This window comes from Bombus impatiens, unplaced genomic scaffold (genome assembly GCF_000188095.3).
Source record: "Bombus impatiens unplaced genomic scaffold, BIMP_2.2 scf_3474, whole genome shotgun sequence".
NCBI lineage: Eukaryota > Metazoa > Arthropoda > Insecta > Hymenoptera > Apidae > Bombus > Bombus impatiens.
In genome coordinates, this window is record NT_179893.1 from 20,543 (window position 1) to 38,873 (window position 18,331).

The window sequence follows — 18,331 nt, forward strand, 5'->3', positions numbered from 1 at the left end:
CATCCCCTCGATGAGACGATGCGGTTACGTTGGTTTCCTCCTTCTATCTCCCTTTTCGTTTTCCTTCTCCTCCCCTTAACCGTACTTGCGTATCCCGAACTGGTTACAAACGACGGGCACGGTATTACAAGCCGCAAATTACACCCGTACCACCCCTTGCTGCCACGTGAATGTGCGAGCCCAAGACTGCTGGATTACAGCCCTGACTGCGAAAGCTTCTACCGGAATACCGCTCTGCCCTTCTCCAAAACGGAACGATCCGGGTTTCCGAGATAAATTAGGGAGAGGAATATTAACTGTCGTTTGCTAGACAATTATTGAGACTCGGCAAAGCGCGAAAACGCCTTCCATTCTAAATATACGACCAGACGATTTCAACTAATCATACGGATGCTTACGAGAACATATTCTAATATGTTTTAAGGACTTTAAATTAACCATTAAGGTCGTTATTCGCGAAATATTCGTCATAAATATTCCTCAAATGGTGTGAGCATGATACCTCGACTAAAGGTCTCGCCAAGATAAATATAGACCGTAATCCCTCGTGTAAAACGCTACTTTGAATGTAGTCGTTCTCTTCATAAATTGTAATGTATATTGTAATATTCGCGACCGGTCCTTTCTCATTTGGTCGATTCACGTTTCGCGAAAGTTGCGGGAAATTCATTACAGAATTACCGCCATGGATTTCCTAAACGATGAATTACTATGTTCCGCGGCTTTACTTTAATCGTTCTGATAACATCGTAATGCTGTCTGATACTTCTAAGTTTGTTTCGATAACGAAGATAGATTAAGAACCGGTTGAATTTAATTTAGCTGCTAATTAAACTTTAGATACTATGTTTCATGTAAGAAACGTGTGTTCACTCCGTGAAAAAGGATGGTTTGTAAAGAATCAAGTTTCGCTAAACGCTACCAGGCTAGTCGCGTTAAGGATGGCACGGAACAGGGAAACGAAATCGTCGGCCAAAAATTACGCTGCGAAGGAGTCGGAAAGTTTTCGGTGTAATCTCGCGCTGCGGTTTAATTTTCCGGAATTATGCGCCCGTTGGAAAACATGCGCGTATCTGAAATCCTCATTTTACAGCGACGATCCTTTTCGCTATTTCGGTCGTAATAACGTGGCAAAGAGAAAGAACACTCGCGATATTACGTTGTTTCATTAATTAATTTACACCAGACGCAACACTGGATTACGAGGCTCACAAGCGATTTCATTCCTTTTGAACACAACTCACATTGAGATGTATCGTCATACAAAAAAGGGAAAAATGTCTCTATATGTATCAAACTTTACTTATCTCTGATGTATGGAAAATTATGTGAAAACCTATGGCATCGTCTCTTAAACAATCATAGGGATAGAGAGAAATATTTTTAACTGAAACAAAAATTATTCCCTGTGCTAATGTTTGAGTACCGCGCGAGGCAACAGAGCTCTGAACGATTTTCAAAATTCGAGCGGAACGAGATAAGTTGCGCTTTACCGTAGAGATTGTTCTTGATATTTCGATGTTCGAGGAGACTAGTAAAGAAATATGAAAGATCGAAAGGCAACAGAAAACTCGAAAGATGCGGCGAGCACACAATGTTTTGGAAACAGATGTGAATAATAGAAAGGAAATATGTTGTGAGGTTAGAGTTAGCGACTTTCGATGAAAGATGGAATCGTACTCCTACAGATACGATTCGGTTGCGTGAAAACGAGTGTTCGTCAAAGATACTACGGTTGGATAAAGCGGACAAAGTTTTCCTAGGCAGGAGCATTACTTTTTACGAGAGTGACACCCTAGAGACGAACCGCATCTAGGTATGTGCTCCATATTTCATACTCTGTTGCTTTCAACGGGCATTACCTTGTGGCTATGTTAGTTGTTACGCTTTAAAATGAAAATAGATGTGGTACGTGTTTCTACAATAATAAATAAAAAGATACACTTGTATAACTTTCAACATATTCCACGCCGGCTTAAAGTCGAGAAACGACTTTAAGGGATTCTTGCGTGAATCTGCAACAGAATAGTCGCTATAATATTATCGTTTGACTTTACGATATGCATTGTAATGTTAACGCGATCGTAAGGAAGAAAGTTTAGGAGGTTTATTAAATAATATTTCATTTATTTTCAATATTAAGTATTTATTACATACAAGCATTTATACAATACGAAGTATTTTTAGACATGACTGATGATCTTTAGCATTCTCAGTATTTGTATGTTTAGAAACATTTGTTCGTATGTATTGGGATTATTATTATTGTTATTATTATTATAGTTATTATTATTACGTGTTCTTATAGAATAGTTTTAGTTAGACCGAATAAAATAGTTTGAATAAATAAACTCGATAATATAGTCATTGCATAGTTCTGTCACGGAAAGCAACGACGATAGTTTTATGGTTAAAAATAGTCCACGTGGAGCATCGAGCTATGATACGTAAAACTGATTTGAGTTCCCTCACGGTATCGTAACTACGCGCTTACGAAGCTTAGGCAATTAAAAATGTCTTAGGATCGTATGCTTCTGTACAGCAGTGTGCTTCAATCTTTGTCAATAAAAATACAGATTTTTGTTTGTTTGTTGTGTCGTTAAAATATCGATTCTTAGGTTTCTGTTTGCACAATAGAAATTATTTTGGGATACAACACACTGCGGTATTACATAAATATATGTGCTCAAAGTCCTTAAATTAAACAATTTCGAGGAAAAAGTACTGATAGCAAGCATGCAGCGCGAAATTCCTTTAAATCAATCGCAATAGAACATATGCGGAAAGAATTCAAGAGAACTTCTAATATTGTACGTAGCACAAACATAAAAAGATTACAAAATAAAAGAGACAACAAACGGTATACAGAGTTTGTATAGATCGGTGATAATCCTTTCAGGCATGTCGATGACTTCTCTCTCTCTCTTTTTCTTCTTCATTTCTGCTATTTGAAAACTAGGTTAATCAGATTTATACTTTATTAACCTTTGTATAAACAACCATGTGTATAAGACACTATTATGCACCTGCGATTGCGCAAGTGTTAAACACAAAGCATGCTAATCGTATTGATTTTATAATAGTATGCCACAATAGTAACAAATAACTCATGTCTTAGACACCAATTACAATGTTTGCTCAATAACATCAGGCTTTAAAATTATCATTTTCTATCTGTATACTAGTATGATACCACTAAAATGAATAGCCACTACTGTATATAATGATTAACACAACGCGACCTTTAAATTTTGTTCACTTCAATTGCTACAAAATATTTCCCGAGATCTTCGCTAGGATTTCCATTAATAATTATGTTAATGTCTTATTTTTGACTAAAACGTTTAATCGTAGATTTGCATTTCGTCTCCTACCACAACTAGTAAAATATCATTTATAAATAAAGTAACATAGTTGACAGTTTCTTATTTCATAAACGTATGCAGTGGCTATTTCACAAAGCAATCGTCGTCTTCGTCATCGTCGTCACATCACAGCTAGAAAATTTATGTTAAATTCACGAAAACGTAATAGTAATGAAATCTAGTGGATACCTAGAGTACCAATATTAGATGAGTTTTCTAAAAAAAAAAAAAAAACAAAAAGAGAAAAGGGATAGTAATTAAGGAAAAGAGAAGAATATGATAAAAACAGTAAAATTGCTTGACTAGTGAGCGCACGCCCCAAAATGTAGTATGGAAGAAATGTGTTTTTTTTTTTACATCATATCTGCAGAAGATCTTACTAGATATGACTATATATATATATATATATATATGTATATATATATATACTCGTTTTCTATATTCAAATTCTATAAGGTAATATTATACTATCTCTTATGTAAGGATAATCATTGGAGCTTACCTCCTACGTCATTTTGGCAGATATAAGTTTCGTAAAATATTCCAACCAATTCACCATCTTGTGCAATATTTGTCAAGCCGTTTTACACGTTCGTTTACGCATAAAGATTTCATTGTACCGATTAATTCGTGTTTCTCAAATTCGATAAAATCTCGTTCCATTAAAAATTGCCAGGATTTAGAACATTCTGAACGCGACATGTTACGGTATGGGTGAAAATTACGTGTGAAATTAATTTAATGAAATTTAATACAATAAAATATATACGCGTATTTTAAATCAATATGTTATAAACAGGCCTTATTCCCTTTAAGGTCTTCTAAAAGATTAGATTTATATCTATAGCATACTATAATGGACTGAGTGCCTATTTGCTGTTACATAATATTATTAATTAACATTATATATTATTTTACATTTCTCGTGACGTTTAAGGACAAAGTAGTCTTTTTTCTTTTTGACGTAGTGCCCCCGTTTTCTCTACTTAGGTCTCCATTTCTACACATCGATAGCGCATATTTACATTATCTCATAAATGACATCATCTCGAATATTATACCTATTACTCGCTGCAAAGCAACACGGTATATTTTCGAATCCAATCGTTCTTCATCCGTTCACCAGAATGTTTAATACGCGCATTATGATAAAAGATCTGCAGATCAAGAACAGTGACGATTACATTCACATCGTACATGATATATCTTAATATCGCGCTAGTAATACGTACACATACCTGGTACTTGACTATTATCTTGTGGCTTGTTGTTCATAAAAGAATCCTGGAACGGATTTACATTGGCATTAGCAGCGGTAGGCATGTATGTGTTAGCCATTGGAGTGAAAGGTATAGCTGCTGGATTTAGGTTCGAGTTGAGGGTGTCTTCATTGGCCAGATTGGATGTCAGTTGGAGTATTGGACCACTACTGCTATTACTGAGAGAGTCGAATTCCGTTAGGTCTAACAGGTTGTTGGTCACGTTGTTTTGTTTGCTATAAAATCAGCGAAAGGAAACATACAAATACTAAATAATAGGCAATTAACACTAGGTTACTACTGCATCAGCGCATTGTAATTTCTAATTTGAAATTACAATCTCTAAATTGGTTAAGCCAATTATAGACAACTCGCATTGAACGCTATCTTACTAGAATTAGTATGTACAATACACATACGATTATTTATTAGTAACTATGTTTTTAATCTCTTAATTTAAAAGCTATGTTCAAAGTATCTAATATGTCTAGAAAACGAATAAACGAGGAAAATAAAAAATTAACAACTATATGCTGTTTGCTGAATTTCTTCAAGTCATTCGTCTTATATCAAACCATAAGTATAAAAAATTATTCGGAAACAAACACTTATCCTGGGAACATATTTTATAATCGACTTGGTCGATGGCAATATTTTATCTTGCATCAGCACTATTTTCCTGGCTACCTTAATACTGTAAAGCAGCTATAAAAAGCATTTTATATATGCTTGTGAACTTATATAAAATTCTATGGCGTAACGTAAAGTGTACATGGAAAACACAATTAACATACAAAAGAATTTCCCTTTAGCCATACCCAATAAAATTAGGTATGTGCATTATGTAATGTATAAATATATAATACTACCATACAGCAGGTTTCACAGATCGGATCGATAACGATTGTTTTGACCTGTGTAGTTCCCTATTTTCGATTTCTCTTATTCATAGGTAGAATAAGTTCGAAAATATTCATGCCCTGTTTCGATATAGGTAACTTCCTGTAGGAATTGTGGAATGGATTGTGTGAAATATATATTTTCGTACAACAAAAGAATAATTTCAGAAATGTGTAAAGGTCGATAGTACATAGCAAAAGTAGACAGTAAGTTGACACGTACTGCTGGATGATATACAACGCAAACATAAAGAACAGGTACAAAGTAGAGCAAAGAAAAGTAGAAGCCACATCATATTGATACAATTAAATCACAACATGCATTAGTGGTAATAGAATCGGTAAGAAGAAATGTTGATATAAACATTGTACTTAAGGCACACACGTCGAGCTTGAATGATAACTAATTGGAGGTAAGATAAAGTAATAGTTCACCAAAAATGACAGACTGTATACAGCTACAAAGTTGAATACAAACATAGTAACATACTAAACAGTGTATCTTTGATGAACTTGTATGATAAAATTACAAACAAAATTTTTAGATGAGTCATTAAATTTATGCTATTTATCTTTCTTTACATTATGTACACTGAATTTATTATTGATTAGTTAGTATTTAACGCTATAGCTCTGTTAGTTGCTTAACGTTTCCATGCTTCGTATAACATTACATGTTTTATGCCATTAACGCATTACTAAAAGAATCGACGCACAATATAGTTTAAACCTTTCATTATTCTTTTAGACGTCTACCTAAAAATAGTATATTTTTAACTATTACACGATTAAATATAAATTATAAAATATATATAAGTATAATAGACAATACAATATACATTCCTCATACCTCTCGAGTTACCGATGATATTATAATCTTCCATATAATTCATTATTAGTTATTGGTATAATCATGCGATTAGATGAATTTTCAATAGCACTGAATAATTGTCATAAATCTGTTTTTCATATCTGTCAACCATTGCTCTGACTACTTTTGCAATGTACAATATATGTAAAATCGTTTCCATCATACTGGTGGTTTATTATGAAGCAATTTTTATCGAGCTAAATGTTATTTTATAAGCAATTCCTTCCAATGTGTATTATAGGAAAGCGCAATAAATTTTCTTATTGAAATAACTATGTATAGTGTACATATAGCGTAGATATATTTTCAAACTTAATTTTTCCATTATCGCACGAACACCACAAAAAACATCTCAAACAACAAAATTCATTATATACACATATTAACGATTAATTCTAAACACACCGCGTGCTTTTATATGTATGCATAATAAACGTACAGGATTATAATTTTTCAACATCTTTTTTAATTCTTCTTCTGTAGAGCAATTAAGCATCGGTGCTTTATTATATTTAATTTTTTCTTTGTTTTAATGCTGGTCATAAAATCATACATTATGTTTATCATGTGTATATTTAATGTGGCACATTTTTTCATTCTATTATATATTTGTTTAGAAAAAAATGTTCACACTCTAGCCATTTCATTCAGCATTTCATTTTCTACTTGGAAAAACCAAAAATTATGATATAAAACTGTAGCAACAAATGATATTAAAACTGTAGTAATAACGACGGAGGATTAAGTGATAATAAAAATAGATAGAAGGCGACATTATAAGCAATAATTTCGAAACAGATTGACTTCTTACTAGATACTTCAGAAATTGTTATTTATAGTTCATATTGTATGTGCGTGTCTATTAATTCGTCATGAATCTATAAATAACTTTTATTGTATAAATGACTAGAGCGTTACCCTGAATCATTCAATATACAAAGTATTATATGTATATTTGCGTTAAATCAAGATTTAAAAGTACTGTACATCTAGTTTTATAATGATTAAGAATCTGCATTTTTCACATATTAGCATGTACTTTTGTGACACTATAATGTAACATGTAATGCACGCTCTGATTCAGATTTATATTTCCATCTTTTTTCTTTTTTCATAATTGCAACATACATTTTAACTCTTTTTTTTTCAGTTATATTTTATACGCCGAATACGTTTATACATATTTATGAACGGCACTAAGAGTCAGTCGATATTTTTACGTATACAATGGCTAATATTGTGCAATAATTGTATCATATTACATATTACATTATATTAGCCATAATTTTGCATCATCACTTTGAATGAAACTACATTCGAGATTAGTAAATATATGACGTAACATCGCGTGTATTTCATATCTATATATTGTATTCGCACGAAACTTTAGATAAAATATGCATTTGATAGAAATAATACTCTAAAATGTTCGCTATTCATTCTTTTTCGATTAAAAGGATTGTTCTTCTTTTGAAAAAATATTTCTCATTCTATACGACGAATGCGCGCCGAAAAAAAGGGGGAGGGGGAAGGGGACGAAATAAATATTCTCATAAAATGTTATGAAAATAACTAATGCGTGGATGTATACATGTGTAAGGATAGTTTTAGCAATGTTAAATAACACTAGTCTGATATAAGCCTTGCATGGGCATTCGTAATAACATTATTGTCGAATGATCTAAAAACCAAATGAACTTACAATTCTTTGAGATGCTCTTCGATGTTATCTTTCAGTTTTTGTTATCGATGCGAAATCCAGTTATATCTTGGATTTTTTGTTTTTGTTTTAATGTCGGTCAGGTAAGTATCAGGATGTAACTCTTAGGTTAATAGAAATGTTTGTTACAAATCTGTAACTTTGAATTTGATATACTTACACGGTGGCATTATCCAGTGTAATTGATTGACTGTTGATACCGTTTCCGTGATTTGTATGATGACCATTCAGTTCTCCTTCCACATTACCCTGATTATTATCCAACACAATTTTACTTTCATTAATGCCATTACTATGCGTGCCGTTATGCACAATGTCCGTAGTAGTATTGTTTTCTGTATGATGAGCTCGTTGCTCTCCGCTAATGAATTGTTGAGTCGCTTCGGATATCAGACTGGCTGTCATAACATCTTCGACTTTGCTACCTGGTGCCGTTTTATTTTCATCGTTAGGACTATCTTCTTTCAACTTATCGCCATCACCACCTTCACCCTATACAAAGCACGATACACGATCGTAAATATTTCTTTCAGGAACAAGAGTTTAATTAACAATCACATAAACATTATTCAATGAACGAAAAATGTGTAATCTTACTTTCGTAGGTGTATTATTCTGGTTCTTGCCCCGAGTTCTAAGCATGATCGCCTCGACACGTTTACGTCTAGCAAGTCTCTCTTCCTCTTCCCTCTTAAGGCGTTCTGCCATTTCGATCCGCTGTCTGTAACAAAAACATTACATAGTGGTCATTAAACGCTTGACCACAGAGAATGTTGATCGAATAAAATCACGTCATCTGAAAGAAATCAACTAACCTTTCCGCTTCTTCCCTCGCTTTCCGCTCAGCCTCTTCTTTCTCTTGTTTCTGACGAGCCTCCTCTTCTCTTCTTCTCCTATCCTCTTCCTCGCGACGTTTTGCTTCCTCAATCGCCAGTCTCAGTCTCTGCTCCTCGGCTTCACGAGCTTCATTAGCCAAACGAAGCGTTTCTTCCTCTAAACGACGTTGTTCTTCTTCCTCGGCGCGCAATCTCTCGGCCTCTAAACGGGCTTCTTCCTCCTGTAAAAAGGATCTCTCTATGAAGTCTCTTCTTTTCGCGAATAATCCACTCTTTTATGCGAAAAATCTCTTTAAAACCGCACCTGTCGTTGGCGTTCAAGCTCGGCTTCTCGTTCAGCCTGTTCTCGAGCTAATCTTCTACGTTCAGCTATAGCTGCCTTGGCTTCCTCTTCCGTAGTGATCCGGATCTTTGCTATCATCGATGCTAAAAAAGGGGCCATTTATTTATTAATCTTCTAATCCATATTTCAATATCCAAAGTCCAGCTTACCTGACATATCGACCTGTTCCTCCACGTTATTCTCGGATTTCGCCTCGGCTTCCTTCTTCGCAGCTTTGGGTGTTTCTTGAGACCGCACAGTCGATTGATTCTCTTGATTCAAATTAGTTTCGTCCTTCGTTTGCTTCGATATAGAATTGGATTGTTCGATAACAATCGACTTTTTCATTTCTTCGTTACCCTGCTCCGCGGCGCTTATTTCCTGCTGCAATTAAGAACACATAACACATATCGATCATTTTCATGTGTGCACAGCCTGCATTTCCTTAATGGAGAAAATTAATTACTTGTGTTTTCTCAGTGCCTTGGTCTTTCTTCTCTTCGTATTTATCGTCTAATTTTGTATCCTCTTTCACTTCGCTTTTTATTATCTCTCCGGTACTACCACGAATCAGCGGAGCATTCTCGGCTCCAGGGCTTTGCAGCGGTGTCACTTTCGGGGTTATTCGCGGTGAAGCCTTCGCGCTCTTCACCAGTTTCTCTGTCGGCTTCTTGATCTCCGTCGCTTTCGGTGTAGATGATTTCTTTGGAGTGCTATGGACCTTTGGCAGTGGCGGTTTCGAATCCTTCGTCGATTTCGGTTCGCTCACTAGATCTACATATTATTACAAACTTGAAACTCACGACACGAGTCACGTTGTGTCTACGTACACGCGGTATTTGAATGTGCAATCTCGACTCATGTATTGAAAGAAAAAGGATAAAAAACAAATTAAATAGATAAATAACATGTAAGCCATGTACAGAAACTGAAACCGTAATTAATGAAAAAAAAAGAAAAAAAAGAAACACTGCATAGAAAAATCGAGAAAATCAACGTTCGTTTGGAACGACAATTCAAATTGAAAAAACAAACTGTTTTTCGAACAAAGTGTTTAGCAAACAGAAGTTCGGGTCCAAATACTGCAGGGCAAAAAGGATTCTCGTCGCGTCGAATGGATCCGCACGTTTTCGTGCGAAATGAACACTCGAGCGGTGCCCGCTTGATCCCTTCGTGTACAAGATTTTTTTTCTTTTTTTTTAATAACAAGAAAGTATTCAAAAAAAGGCATGCTCACTGTGTCGTTCTGTGACCGAAACACCGGTACCGGCAATAGAAGCAGGTCGCGGTCGACGCGGGGCAGCTGTACGAGGACGCAGATTGACGTTACTGCTGCCCACACTGCTGGCGCTTTGCTGACTCATGGAGCTGTGCGGTCGTGATGGGCTGTTCGGTGTCACCTCCCCGCTGCGGATGCCTACGCGTACCCACCCAAGGTGAACATCTCTTGATTTACGTATTTTATGCATTGTGTTCGTTGCACGTTAAACATTAAACAAACAAACGCCGTGAAATGCACGGCAGCATCGCGTTGCCGCGGCATTTCAGAGAGAACCGAACTTTTATTCTTTCTACTTTTTCTATTTTCTTTCGTTAGATTATCGCGTCAGATCGCGCCGATGCACAATGCTGACGAGTATTTGTATATTTCGACAAACAAATCGTATTTTCTGTTTCCTTTTTCCATTCCGTTCTATTCTTATCAGTCTTTTCGTTGATTTGTATATATTAGAATAGACTTAAATATATTAAGAGGTACAAGTAGCGAAATTAAATAGAAAACAAGCACCGCCACCAAAAATATTATTGATCGTGTCGTATGTGAAATGTATATGTACATCGAGAGTAACTGAGAAAAAGAGGCCGAAATAAATAAATTAGAAATAAAAAGAAACGAGGGGAAATTATGAGACCTCGTAAAAACAGCAAGAAAGAAAAGAATCAAAGAACGAAAGTGGAGCGATATAAATGTATTGCACACTAAATACGATTGCGGTTCGTCTGTACACAGTCTAGTATTGTGCGTAAAACGTGTGTGTACGTGATAAGATATATATATATATATACACATATAAGAAAAAAAAAAGTGTGGCTTACCGGAAAACGTTAGAGCGTACCTTCACCCTTGGTACCGAAAAGCCGGTAAGATCTGAGTTCGTTTCCTTAGCAGGAGCGTTTTGTTAATCAATTCAGTTTGTACAATAATTAACACAAAAAGAATTCCATGCAGTCGGATATATATCGTTGTTAAAATAATATAAAGTAACACAAAATCGATGGTTAAAGAAAAATTTGAAGCGTTAGGCGCTTTGAAGATCGTTTGTTAGTCTCTGTTCGATATGCAAGCAGTTAAGCATTAGTTTCTACCCGTCGTCTCACGAAGTTGCACGAAAAGTAACCGAGGTATACAAGGATTTTCTGTCTTATTGATTTACAATAGCTCCTCACTGTATTTGTACGCATGCACATGTGCACCCAACTCAAGTTATATAGAACGGCAGGAGTGCGAGCATAGATAGTGACAAATATCTGAAAATAGATTCATTCGGGGATGTAAAAAAAAAAAAAAGAAAAAAAAAGAAAAGAGAAAAAAACGAATTCTCAATCGTAAAACATCGGTTGATGAAAATTATTATAATCTATAAACCTGAAGATCTGTCTAGTTATTGTCAGTAAATAATACTGTCAGCGTGATAATGCCCATAGGGATATACATGTACAATATAGAATGATGTTATTGGTCATATTTACATAGTTTGTCTATGAATCTCTATGTGAATGACGATATGTCGATAAAATGAATATGATATTTAAGAGCAGAATGTCACCGAGAGTTGAGTGCACAAGAACGATCTTACCTTGCTGCTGTTGGTTCTGATGCTCGCGGGCTTTGCGACGAAGTCTCTCGGCTCTGGTTGGTCTCGGCATTGGAACCGCGCCTGGCAATGTACCCATGCTACGAGAGTTATCTGAGCGTTTGAGGCTCTTGCCTCCGGACGCAGCTAAATGTGACATGCTGCGACTCATGCTAGAAGCGCTCAGAGGCTGGCTTTGCTGTTCCGTCAGTGTGCTAAGTTCTGTCGGACGTTTCCTAGGCTGCGCCAGTTGGTCCAGCCTGGACATGGAGTAAGTCCTACCTGGCGAACGTGCGAAGGCCTTAGCGCTCGAACTACGCCCTGATGATGGCGGTCCATCACGCGGCGATGGTATCGTTGGCATCAGATCGGTACGCCTCCTGTTCACCCGCAGATAAACCGAGCTAGGGGTTCCCGGTGTTCCGTCGCTTTCTTCACCTGCAATGGAGTTTCCCTTAGAAGCGAAGCGCGAGAAGCGACCACCGGAAACTGCGCACTATACAGTCGTAACGTGTACAAGGCGCGCGTACATCCTCTGAACATCGCAAACATAAGAAAATTCGTTCCATTTTGCATGGATCGAGTGTACATGTAGAGTAGGTGTGTGCATATGTGTAGATGATATACGTACATACACTGGCTCTTGAAAACTATTCTGTCCATATTGTATGTGTTATACGAAACATTTTGAAATCTCATTCACATTTTAACGAGACACGATTGTCATTATTTGCTAAAATAATCATGATAGTTGTGTCTCATCGTAGTGTTAATGAAATTTCAAAATATTTCATATAATACACATCATACATACTTATATTCATGAAAGGTGTCTACAAGTATATGAATATTTTCGTGAGCCTGTGTATAGGTATGTGTAAGTGATGTGCATTTGGCATTCCGTTTTCGACTATTCTAATATTCTCTACTGGTCAATATTCTTCATGCTGTATCCTGTGTATGTATATGCGTGTGCGTGTAAGTGTTTGTGTATGTACGAAGCAGATAGAAAGAACTTTTGTGCATAATACAGCTTGGACGTCATTCGATAACGTTACCAGGAACGGAATGTTGAGCAACGGTGTTGTCACGGATAAAGTGATATATACATTATGGCAGAAAGATATTACGGTAATTAGAGGACAATGAGAAACTGGGAACGTGTACGAACGACGTTACGGAAGCGGTGTAAAACGGAAAGGTGGTACATGCAAACGATATCCGGTAAAAATCTCAACGCATGCAGAAAGCTATATATACAGAAAGTGTCTCGTGTTATAGCATTCAAATTAACGCATCAACGTGTTCGTATGTTCATATATCGAGTGAAAAAATGAAAGAAGCTGTTGCGAAAAAAGTAAGCGTTTTAAAGAATCTCGTAAAATCGAATCGACCGTTTGATATCGACAAAAAATGTTTTTCTATTCAAATGATTGAAAAATTCGTAAAAAGAAATATTTATCTCGATCGAAGACTAAATAGAAATTCAATTTAAGTACAGTATGTAGGGATGTAATAAGTTTATGAATGATATGAGTGTATAATGCTTGCCTCTTATAATAAGTAGGCAAATGTTAGGAAAGTACAATTAAACGATAGCGTGTCTCGTTTGAAGTTCGTATTCGACTATTGAGGCACCTCAGCTTCTCGATACTTATTTCCATTTCGTAAAACTGCCACTGAATAAAGTAATGCTATTAACGAGAGAAAGAGCAATATCAAAATTAGTATTCTAATATAACACTAAATTCTTACTCTAAATTCGTTAGTAAATAACCTATCTAAACGTATGTAAATGTTAGTAATTGTTAGTATAGAATTCTGAATAGCGTTAGGATGCATATATGACTAATTAATGGTATACGTCGTTCAACACCGATCCTCGTTAATCTGAATTTACATAAAAATCAAGATATCCAAGTACGATGTTACCAGAAATATATATGACAACTATCTAATAGATAGACTGCGAATATTTATGCGAATCTACGTCTGTAGTGAACACAATTAAAGAAATGAGATCTGAATAGAGCGAGGACTTTGCTCTTGATATTTGATGTATATGTTTGCATATTATATACGTTCTATGTATTCTAGCACCTTTAAATTTCCCATAAATGCATAAGCTTTCGCAATCTAAAAATAGAATTAGAATTACATCATCGGTGTTCCACGACTTCACAGGTCTGTACAGATATCTTTATGGCGTTAAACGAAAGTGACATGCTTGCAAGAGATTATATTCCGATGTGCTAATGAAAGAGAGACAAGGATACGTTATATTGATAGCTCATTCTGGGATAACAGAACAATCTCCCCGTTGCAGATTTTTTTCTTTCTTTCGACTTCAGGACTCACCACTGGCAGCCCGCTGAATCATCGGACGCCTAGTGTCGCTATCAGACTTATCATCGATGGCAAAGATGTCAGTTGTAGGAGGCAGAGAGAGGCTGGCTCTCTTATGTTTGGCGGGGGTTAAGGGAGGATCAGGGCTAGAATTCCAATTGAACACCTCGTACATGGACGAGGACATTCTCATATCTGCAAACAAACCATTCAGCGCTGCAACATTAGGTACTTTCCAATCGAATTCTCTTCGTTTCTTCTTTTTTGTTCTTATTCCTTTTTTTCAATTTCTCTTTTTTTTTAATTCTCTCAGGGGTGGGCAAGGGTGGGGTTGTTCGACAGATTAACAAACTTAGGGTGGGGGGAATTAGCATGAGTTAGATATAAGTGCGATTCACAGATACTTTAAAATTACACTTTGCCTGACAGAGCCACCACCAGTAAGTACAGAGATAAATAGAGCGGATGCAATAGGATCTTAATTACCGAACGAAAGGAAATCTATCTCTCTCCGGTCAATGTTACAACTCTAGTGAAATTACATTTACTCAGGCATATATTCTTGCTACGAACAACTATCTGTCTCTCTGTCTATGTACTTTTGACACTTGTATTTCGTAATAACGTGTACGGATTACAGAGAAGTCAGCGCGTCGAAGATGAGGTGCTTCTCGTGTGTGTACATGAAGCGATATTATGTTGGCAAAAGAACATGATATATAGCAAAAAAAAAGAAACAAAAAAGAATAAGAGAGGAAGAAATCAATAACATCATCTCGTTTATCGCTGAAATCAAATTGCATTCGTCGGGAAACGCAGCGAAATTAAAAACCGGTGGAATTGGCTGCGAAAAACATACAATACGAACTGTAGAAATTTAAACGAAAAACCTGAAAAAAGTACAGAGAATGTAAAACACATTACGAATACGATCACGAATCATTTTATCTATCAACATTAGATAATCGATCTCTCATGCTCCGTAATTTCCTTTTTTCTTTTTTAATCATCAACATGGAGATATCGTGTACAGTTGAATAAAGTCGTGTGTTGGTGGTTGATGTGTAGTGTTTGGTAATCAAACATCATCGTAAAAATATTTATTCGTCGAAGGAAGCTCGATTTATCGCTAGGATGAGGCGCCACGATTTTAACCCGGTTTCGTAAATGATTAGTAAATAATTTTTAACTGAAAAGAGTAGCGCACAAGCCACGCACGCAAGTACGTATAAAAATGTCTCGTTCGCCTTCTGCGTAATCTTTCTGGAACGTAGTGCATCCATGCGTTACGCGTTACGGCGCATCGATTGCGCAACTACATATAGCACTAGAAGCGCTGTGTAGAAAGAACGCAGTGAGAAAAGAAGCGGCCTTCGCTGTACGTCTCAACCATCGGCAGCTCGACGATTTTTGAGTGCCAACACGATGAAAGAATAATTATTACACCAACGACACGATATTCGCTAACGAATTTTCTTTACACGAATTCTCGCGATTCTTTATCTGTTCGTTACTATCCATAACTGACGATGTTAACGACAGACGTCGAACAATTTCTACGTGCTTCCATCGCTTAACTACCAGATACCAATCAAAATAACATCGACATGGATGACACGAATAGGCAGAAAATTATCGTAACAAACACTATTACGAATATAGAAGTTTGATGTCACAAATATCATCACCGACGTCTGTCGTATTAAATTAAATACATGTATCCGCAAATATCAATAACATCCTCGTATCTGTATTCGGTTAAGATATTCCCACTAACCTTCGCCGGGTTTCCGGTCAAGTCCACCAGCTGACGTGGCTCTCTTCTTGCTGCCATCGAGCTCTCTCTCTGAGGATCTCCTTGTCAACGGCTGTGCAGCCGAGAACATCATTACATTGGTGGTAGAGGTTGCGCGACGCGTTCCCCAGAAAGTGGAGCCACCGGTATCAGCTGGCTCCAACATCCTCGGTGTAGAACTTCCGAACGCAAACACGATATGCGACCTCTCGTTCTTCTTCTTCGCCTCTATACGAGCTTCTCTCTCTTGATTCTTTCGGAGGATCGCCTCTCTTCTTTCTCTTTCCGCCTCGCATATCGCCCGTTTTCTCTCTCCGACTTGGTTTCGTCTAAAATAAATATAAAACGAATATTTCTACAGAAAGCAGATTTCGAACTAGAGGTTCTCAAGGTACGACGAGCTACGAACGAGAAAGTACGTCTTCGCGTACACGTAATAGGCTGTTATTCTTTTTTTAGACGGGACGGAAAAGTGATTTTGCCGCGGGTGAACTTTATGCAGGTGTCGTGGTAATTTCCCGGGCTTCTCTGCGGCGGCGAAACAGTTTAGCCCGGCATCATATTAACCAGGTCAACTTATAACTTCATAGAGAGCCCGTAATCTCGTAAAGAGCGCGTTTAAACACATCAATGTGGTTCCGTGTCGGTTTAAATTCGCGTGTCATAGATTAAAAAAAACTACCCTCAAGGCATGCGCTCTATCGTTCGCAACTGGATCGTATTAAATAACCCAATTTCAAACGCAAAGCCGGCTTAAACTCTCATCGTTTTCCCATTCGAGCGTAAGTTCACTCTGACTTGTACCTTTTACTACAAAAAAAAAAAAAAAAGGGAAAGAAAAAGTGCGAATATAAAAAGATAAAAAACGACGCAACTGAAGAATTACGAATTTTTACGTATCAGTAAACCTATTAGTGAATATTAGTGAATTACTTTTGAGTAAATGAAATGAAAGAAAGAAGAAAAAGGAGAAAAGAAAGGGAGAAAAGACAAACCTGTCGTTGTCACGCGATTTGAGCTCGTCGATGCGCCTTCGGCGTTCCTCTTCCCGTTGCTCCCGGAAACGTTGCGCGGCGAGAGCTTGCTGTCTCAGCTCTTCCAACTTCCGCTGCCGCTCTTCGTTTTGTCTCTCACGGACGAGCTTCGCCCTGTCCACGTCTTTCGCGCTTCCCGTCGACTCCCGTCCTGAGAACAACCGCGAAGATCGATTACTTCTTCTTGTCGTACGAGCTTCGCGTTCTGCTTGAAACACGTCGACGTTTACTCGTTTCCCAGACAGTTCTCGATAATAAAAGCGTAGTACACATTGCCCATTTAAACTCCGAAATCAATTTTAATGAAACTATTTCCAGTTATTTACAGTCGATCGTACGCCACGAGACAAAAGATTGATTATTACGATTAGACAACGCGAAAAATGCCAACGTTTTGGTGCCCATTCGATGTTTAAACAACCGAGGGAAAAATGTGAAAAACGAAAAGTCTCGACACTGCCCTTGAAAACGTGATACCTTCGTTCTCGCTAGGATGATCGCCATCGAGGGAGTCCTCGTCGTAGAGACTTTGCCGGCGCTTCACATCTGTCGAGAAGAAATCGAGAACATGTGCGTACGCACGTGAGATTCGGGTATTACGAGCAAAACACGCGTAATCACGACGCACTGCAAGCATACAGTTCTGCGGGTACACTGCAGCTACAAATGCATGCCTTTAAAGCGGTTGACACTCTTCAAAATGACACGATTCAAACAAACATGCTTCATGCAGTCGACGTGATGTCTAGCGTATGATAGTTTCGGTATGCGAATTTTCATCTCATTCCGATAGAACGCGTGTTAAACGTGTTCGGTCCAAGTTCTGTCGTGAACCGAACGAAATTAAAGAAATACAATTAGGAGAGAAAAAGGTCAGAAATCGCGGTCTCCATGGGTATATTTTCTCGCACAGATTCGATTACCACTACGAAGATAATCAATTTCCACGAGTAAACGCGAATATTCCTTTCCCACGGCGAGCAGCTGTTTTATCAGTTGGCAAAGAAGTGACAAGGCCGCATGAAATAA

General features: G+C 37.1%; 1 protein-coding gene across 24 annotated transcripts in view; it reads right to left on the bottom strand.

Annotated features, from left to right (window-relative positions):
- Positions 1-2,120: 2,120 nt before the first annotated feature.
- Positions 2,121-18,331, bottom strand: part of LOC100740564 (MAP7 domain-containing protein 1) — a 199,446-nt gene continuing 183,235 nt past the window's right edge. For 7 of the 24 annotated variants that reach the window (XM_033324498.1, XM_033324501.1, XM_033324499.1 and 4 more), the window contains 14 exons: positions 17,780-17,848; positions 17,264-17,453; positions 16,251-16,597; positions 14,486-14,668; positions 12,131-12,565; positions 10,510-10,689; positions 9,739-10,046; positions 9,443-9,656; positions 9,255-9,376; positions 8,930-9,171; positions 8,712-8,835; positions 8,275-8,606; positions 4,604-4,860; positions 2,126-4,522 (listed from right to left, as the gene is read on the bottom strand). In XM_033324498.1, the coding sequence (XP_033180389.1) occupies positions 4,509-4,522; positions 4,604-4,860; positions 8,275-8,606; positions 8,712-8,835; positions 8,930-9,171; positions 9,255-9,376; positions 9,443-9,656; positions 9,739-10,046; positions 10,510-10,689; positions 12,131-12,565; positions 14,486-14,668; positions 16,251-16,597; positions 17,264-17,453; positions 17,780-17,848 (3,017 nt within the window). In that variant the 3' untranslated portion in view covers positions 2,126-4,508. Of the gene's footprint in view, positions 4,523-4,603; positions 4,861-8,096; positions 8,163-8,274; positions 8,607-8,711; positions 8,836-8,929; positions 9,172-9,254; positions 9,377-9,442; positions 9,657-9,738; positions 10,047-10,509; positions 10,690-12,130; positions 12,566-14,485; positions 14,669-16,250; positions 16,598-17,263; positions 17,454-17,779; positions 17,849-18,331 lie in introns of those variants that run through there. The other 17 variants (XM_012393516.3, XM_033324496.1, XM_024372145.2 and 14 more) reach the window with 8 other exon arrangements.